Source organism: Barbatula barbatula (genome assembly GCF_947034865.1).
Source record: "Barbatula barbatula genome assembly, chromosome: 1".
Classification (NCBI taxonomy): domain Eukaryota; kingdom Metazoa; phylum Chordata; class Actinopteri; order Cypriniformes; family Nemacheilidae; genus Barbatula; species Barbatula barbatula.
In genome coordinates this window covers 31725946-31733291 of record NC_136766.1, presented here as the reverse complement: position 1 = coordinate 31733291, position 7346 = coordinate 31725946, and the positions used below count along the sequence as shown (strand labels likewise).

At 38.2% G+C, this 7346-nt stretch overlaps 1 protein-coding gene across 1 annotated transcript in view; it reads left to right on the top strand.

Annotated features, from left to right (window-relative positions):
• Positions 1-4031, top strand: part of dok7a (docking protein 7a) — a gene marked incomplete at both ends in the record, with an annotated part of 15276 nt that extends 11245 nt beyond the window's left edge. The window contains 2 exons of the mRNA XM_079469605.1: positions 3592-3732; positions 3892-4031. Of these exons, the coding sequence (XP_079325731.1) occupies positions 3592-3732; positions 3892-4031 (281 nt within the window). The remainder of the gene's footprint in view (positions 1-3591; positions 3733-3891) is intronic.
• Between the last annotated feature and the right edge of the window lie 3315 nt (positions 4032-7346).

Here is a 7346-nt window from a genome sequence, read left to right as displayed (position 1 = left end):
GTGCAATGTGGCATTTCAATAACAGCCTCTTAGAGGATATGGAATTTAGGGATATCTTTAAGTTGTTTTGGAAGGATTTTAGAATCACTAAATCTGATTTTCAATCTCTGCAGCAATGGTGGGATTTTGGAAAGACGCAAATTAAACAATTGAGTTAACAGTATGCTTACAACATCACTAAAGAAACAAATCTTTCAATGACAATTTTAGAAGGTGACATAAAGAAACTACAGGAATCTTTTGGAACTGGACAGAATCAAGAGCTTATTGATATCTTAAAGGGGAAAAACAAAGAATTGTCAGAAATTTTAGACCTGAAAGCACGAGGGGCTCTGATCAGATCCCGGTTTAAGGACATAGAGTGGATGGATGTATCTTTCAAGTTTTTTTTTTAATTTGGAAAAGAAAAATGGCCAAAAAAGATCTATACATGTGCTGCGTTCCAAGGATGGTGTACTCTTGTCGGACCTTACAGGTATCCGTAAGAGAGCGGTAGAATTTTATAAGGAACTGTATAGCAGTGAACGGATACACAAGCCAAACACTAATGTGTTTATTGAGGATCTTCCTCAGGTAACTGAAGAGGCAAATGCCGGTCTCTGTAAAGAAATAACACTGGAGGAGCTGAGGAAAGCCATTCAAGGCATGGAATGTGGCAAAGCACCGGGAGTAGATGGCCTATCTGTAGACTTCTATAAGTCGTTTTGGCCTGAGATTGGTGCTGATTTGCATGCTGTTATTAGAGAAAGTCTAAGCAGTGGAAGGCTACCACTGAGCTGCCGTAGAGCAGTGCTGACTTTACTGCCTAAAAAGGGAGACCTGAGTGAAATAAAAAACTGGAGGCCTGTGTCGTTGTTGTGCAGTGATTATAAAATTCTATCCAAAACACTAGCAAATCGATTGAGTGCGGTCTTGGAAGAAGTCATTCACACTGATCAGACCTACTGTGTGCCAGGTAGGCAAATATTTGATAACATTTCTCTTGTTAGAGATATGTTTGACATCAGCAAGCTCTTTGATGTGGATTTCGGTTTGATCTCATTAGACCAGGAGAAAGCGTTCGACAGGATCGAACATAGTTATTTATGGGAGGTTTTAGAAGCTATGGGTTTTAGTACAAATTTCATTGATAAGTTGAAAGTTTTATATTGTGATGTTGAAAGTCTGTTGAAGGTAAATGGTGACTTATGTGCCCCCTTTAATGTATTTAGAGGGATCAGGCAAGGTTGTGCTCTTTCCGGTATGCTATATAGCTTAACAATTGAACCTTTGTTACGAAAATTTAGAGCAGATTTAAAGGGTGTTATTATTCCAACTTGTGAGAAAGTGGTTAAAGTATCAGCTTATGCTGACGACATTGTCATTTTTATCAAAGAACAAAGCGATGTGTCAAAGGTAACGGAGATTTTAAGTGACTTTATGGTTGCTTCCTCTGCTAAAGTAAATTGGCATAAAAGTGAGGCTATCTTGGTGGGAAAATGGCCAGGCGGACAGCCCAGTCTTCCTGCGGGGTTAAAATGGAACAGAGATGGGTTTAAATATCTAGGTGTATATTTGGGAAACGAGATAACTGTAAAGAAGAATTTTGAGGGGGTAGAAGAAAAAATTGTGGGGCGTTTGAACAAGTGGAAGTTTTTACTTTCCAATATGTCTTATAGAGGACGCGTCTTAATTATTAATAATTTAGCAGCCTCTACTCTTTGGCATTGTCTAGTATGTATTGACCCACCAGCTCTCCTTCCGAAAAAAATCCAATCTATTTTACTCAATTTCTTTTGGGACAATTTACATTGGGTGCCGCAAAGTGTTTTATATCTGTCAAAGAATGAAGGGGGACAAGGGTTGGTTCATCTACAGAGCAGAGTGGCAGCGTTTCGTCTTAAGTTTGTACAAAGGCTTTTGGGGAGCTCTCTAAATGTGAACTGGGCTTTGGTCGCTTCCATCATTTTGAGGAATTTTGAAGGTTTGGGCTTAGACAAGTCTTTGTTCTGGATGAACCTTAAGAAGTTCTCTGTTTCTAAGCTACCAATTTTTTATTGTAATTTATTCAAAGTATGGACACTTTTTAAAGTCTTCAGAAGTGAAAAAACAGACTCTTTGTACTGGACTCTTCAAGAACCGTTGATTTGTGGCTCACGCTTGGATGTGTCCAATGAAGGAGGCTTTCCTGCCTTGATGGACTTACTCATTAAATCTCATATCATTACCCTGGGAAGTCTAATTCGTATAATTGGACATGATCTATCTGACTCCAAAGCAATGGAAGAAAGGTTGAAGATGAGGTCAACACGGGTGGTAACTCGGCTATTGGCTAAGTGGAAAGAAGTCATCACCAAAGAGGAGTTAATAATGATAAAGGACTTCAAAGAAGGGTGGGTTCAACCTAAGGAGGACGATCCTTTTCCGAATTTGTTGTTAGCTCCTGATTTAGAAATGTGTGACGGTTTTTTAATGAACTTTAACAACATAACGTTGTTGGGAAAGGAGAAAGCATCCAGCAAAGCTATGTATGAGTGTTGTGTTAAAGCTTTCAATAAGAAGAGTCTTGATGGTAAAGTAGATACACCATGGCGCAATGTTTTACATTTAAGCGAGAGCACAAGACCTAATTGGGGGGCACTTTATAAGTCACCTTTGCCTAAGAAAACGGGGGACTTGCAATGGAGAGTTTTGCATGGGGCTATAGCCGTTAATGCTTTTGTTTCAGTGATAAATCATGAAGTTACTCAGGAATGTCCTTTCTGTTCACAAAGGGAAACTGTGTTTTACACCTTTATGCATTGTATAAGATTAAAGCCCCTGTTCACTTTTTTACAAGGTCTATTTAAACTGTTTGATGAAGTTTTCTCTTTGGAGATCTTTATCTGTGGTTTTAAGTGTTCAAGAAAACGCTCTTATGAATGCCAGTTATTTAATTTTTTTTGGGACAAGCAAAAATGTCAATTTATGTAAGCAGAAGAAGCAAAATCGAAACAGATTCTGATGCAGATGTAGTTTTGCTCTTGTCAAAGTTGTTGAAATCAAGAATCCAAGTAGATTTTCGATATTACAATGCAACAAAGAATCTAATGTTGTTTGAGCAAAAATGGGGTATAAAAGGTGTTCTTTGTAGCATAATCAACAATGTTTTGATTTTTAACAGTCTAGTGTGAGTCAATTTTTTTCAATTTTTTTTCTCCCCTAACTCAGTTGTATGTATCTTCTTATGTGAATGAATAACGGAGTTGTAATAAAGATGATAAATCTCTCTCTCTCTCTCTCTCTCACACTCAGTCAGAGAAGAGCAGGTATATGCTCATGAGAGGTTGTGGTGGATCACATCTCGACTCTCAACATCTCACAGAAGGTCAGTTCAGTCACCTTGTAACTTTTGTCAGTGGAAGAAATCAGCCCCAGTTCTAGTTCTGTTGGAATAGAAAAACTGCGGTATTAATTGGTATTGAAAAGAGCTGCGAGTCATCAGAATCGTGTCATCTTATCATATAACAATGTACAAATATTTTATTGATTTAATAAGAGTTTCTATACTGAATGAAATACAAGAGTTTCTGTGTTTAATATCCTATACTGTGTGTCGTCCATGTCTTTAAGGTGGACTGTTTGCATATCCTGTTGATGGTTTGGCGAAGGGAGATCTGGTAACATATGTGAATATTCCAATCAGTCCCATGTCCAAAAAACAGCTGAATTACATGGAAGTAGAACACCAGGAGTCCTGCTCCTCCATCAGAGGTGTGGGCCTTTATTTAACAGGACAGTGACTGTCGGTCCACAAAAAATTATTCATTCATTGACCCTTTCTGCCAGTAGGTGGCAACCTCTTAGCATCTTTCATGTGTTGAACGAGTAATGAAAAATTCTCATGTGGGATGTTGATTCTACTGTGTGCAGGAAGAAGCTCCAGTAAATACGCTCAGATTGATATAACAGCAACCGAGGCAGCGCACAGAGCCGGTACCCAGCATGCACTGGGGAGAGAGGAGAGGCTGCAGAGACTGGAGCAAAGGAGAAGAGGAGGGGCGCCTCTGTGATGTCATCAGGCCAAAAACCAGGAGTGAAGATGCTGTCACACACGAGAAATTATTTTATTTTGAAAGCGCTCATGTTTTGTTCTAGAGAACTCTCGAGAAACTGACCAAAAGCCTGCATAGGTCCAGACCAGTATATCAGTATACACACCTTAGTCAAAATCTGTGTATCAATATCAGAGACACCAGACCAGTATATCAGTATACACACGTACACACACAGGCTTTGTTAAGCAAGGCAAAATTTTTTCTTTCTGTATCGGACACAAACTCATTTAGTTGTTTGTAATTATTTTATAATAAATCGAACTAATTTGCATGTTTCATTGATATCCTTAGTCGTTTGTACTAACAATTCAAGCATTCAATACAAACAGTAAACAATTTCAGATTGTACTTTATTCAGGTTGTGACATATTTAATGTTGTGATTATCGAGCCGTTAATGTAGCAATTGACGTACCAAACAATAACTGCAATATCTAAAGTTTGTTTTATTATCAGAATGAGTTTCTTTCACAATACCAGAATGAATTTCTAACATACAGGCATTATTAGATGTAAGTTTTATGCTATCTGAATTTGTAATGCTTTCTGTATTTGTAAATTTATGCCTCGACTTTTTTATTGACCTAAAACCTGTTCTGTAAAGAAAATAATTTTACATAGAAAAAAAGAATTGCTCATGTTTATTCTGGATTTACTTTAGAATATTTACGGCAAAATTGTGCATTTACTTAAATTAACATTGGATACAATTACATGACACTACATTTCTCTGTAGTATCATGAGATTGTGTGCTTTTATAGAGGATACTGTATGTGAAGAGGCTGTATTCATTCATAGGGATGTACTTCAGGAGAGCAATTTAGGACCTGAGTGGAATTTTGTAATTTCCCCCGGCATTTATATTAAAACTGTACAATTTTACTTTACAGTTAATAAGATATACAGTATCAAAACTTATCATCCATCATTAGATCAATAACATCAGACATCGTCGTTGTATTACATAAGAGCATAGTTTTCTATGGACGATGAGAAATTACCAAAGAAAGTGTACAAATAAAGTGCATGAATATAAAAATGTATAAATAGTGCATGAATAAAGAAATGAATAAATAGACAAAATGCAGAAATGAAGCGATAAAGGTAATAAATAGACAAAATATAGAAATGAAGCGATAAAGGTAATAAACCATTAATTTAGACGCGCAGCTATTCCTATCTGCTCCAAGTAGTCCTATACACCATGACGTCCCACGTTTAAACCTAGAGCACTGATGGGGTGAGAGAACATAAGTTTTTTAAATTAATTTCGGTTGTTTCATAAATTTCATAATTGATTTGTTTATTGGTACATTTATCTACTTAAGTCATTTTCAGCACATTAGTAAATCCACAGTATGCAGAGCGGAAAGTTTCTCGCTCTCAAAGCGCTTTCTGCCGCCATGTTGCTTTTTTGGTGCGGTTGCCATGGTGAATCGTAATGGTGCAAGCGCTTAACTCAAGGTAAGCCTACCCAGAGTTGATGGAACTACCTCAAATAAGCTGTTCTTAAATAAAAAAAGCAAAGTTTATCATCTCGGTGTAAAACAACTCGGCTGTAATAAAGTTCCATAGAAGGAAAGGAAGGAGGCGGGAACCGGCGAACATTCAAACACCAAAACTTTAAATAAATCAAATAAACAAACACGGAAGTAAAGACCGGCAGCCACCTCATGGTCGACTGCCGGCCATAAAACATACACACACTAAACATATGTCCGGGCCCGGTCCTCTCTCGTCAACAGTCCTGCCGAACATCCTTTTAAGCTCCCAATCTCCTCCCTGATAAGATGCGTGACCGGTGCGCACACAGCTGCTTGAACTTATCACTCACGCCACCGATCCCGCGTCACGGCTCTCGTCCCGCCTCCCTCACCACATCGGCATTCACATTTTAACTCAGTGATGGTTGAACCTCCTTATTGAAACGGTTGAGCTCTGACACCAACAGATGAAACACCAAAATCTGACTTTGTCGGCTAGAAATGGCTTCGATGAGCACACTGGTCAAACACACATTCAATTTGAAACATAAAAAGAACACAATCCTGGTTCTGCACCAGCCATGCTAGCTCCTGACCTGAATCCTGTAGAAAATCAGTGTGGTAAACTGAAGAGGAGCATCATTAGTTATTTAAAAGATCTGAAGAGACCTCCTGTCACAATCCCTGCCTGTGTTCACTGCCTGGACTCCATTTCCCATAATCCTCTGCACCCGTCAACCATGTCACCTCACATGTTTCCAAACTCCCTCATCACGTGAACCAGATAAGAGCACACAATTCATTCTTCATTCAGAGCCTGAGGGCTGTGCTGACAACGTTGCTGAGAAAAGTGGCAATTGAAGTCCTTAACCTTAACCTTAACCTTAACCTTAATCTTAACCTTAACCTTAACCTTAACCTTAACCTTAACGTACAGGTAGATAGCTTTCCAGGTGCAAAGTTTATGCACATAACTAATGTTCTGCAGAAGCTGACCCCAAACATGCATGTTCAGAAGGTGGTACTATCTGTGGGCATTAACAATCGGGAACAGAATATTGAGAAAACGGCCAGTAAAACAATTACAAGGAACATGGAGAGCCGCTAAAGTAGCCTTCCCATATGCCAGTATTTATACGCCACTGATTAATTTCTCTGACTCACTGTCCAAGTACCAGCAGTACAACTTAAAGAGTCTAAACACATACATAAAAGACCATAAAAACTATATGAAGCCTTTGAGCTCCTCCAGATTTAAAGTGGACCCTAAGGACCACATTCACTGGACAAAGGAGACCGCATTCAGTGCCGGCCCGAGCCTCTTGGGGGCCCTAAGCAGAATTTGATTTGGGGGCCCCCCTCCCACCACGCGGAGTCACCATTTGCTTGAAGATTATTGACATAAATGTCATACTATAATGTAACATTATAAATTTATATAGTGAGGTTATGTATTAATACAAAATAAATAATACAAAATCCATACTTAAATAAAATACTTTACTCTTAAACTTCTGAATACAAACGGTCACAAAACATGAAATAAATAATTTGCAATCTTAAAAATAAAACAAAAATAGACAAACATTAATATAATCAAAAATAGAATGTGTTGTGTTCATGAGAAATGTGCAATATTACTATTTGTGTATACTGTTTGTAAATAGTAACGCTTGCTGTTGTCACGTGATGAGACGTGACTTACGTACGTAATGACGCACGAAAGAAGAAGAAAGTTGAGTAAAGAAAGTTACGGATTCACTACTCTCGTGTTGCCTGGATTATT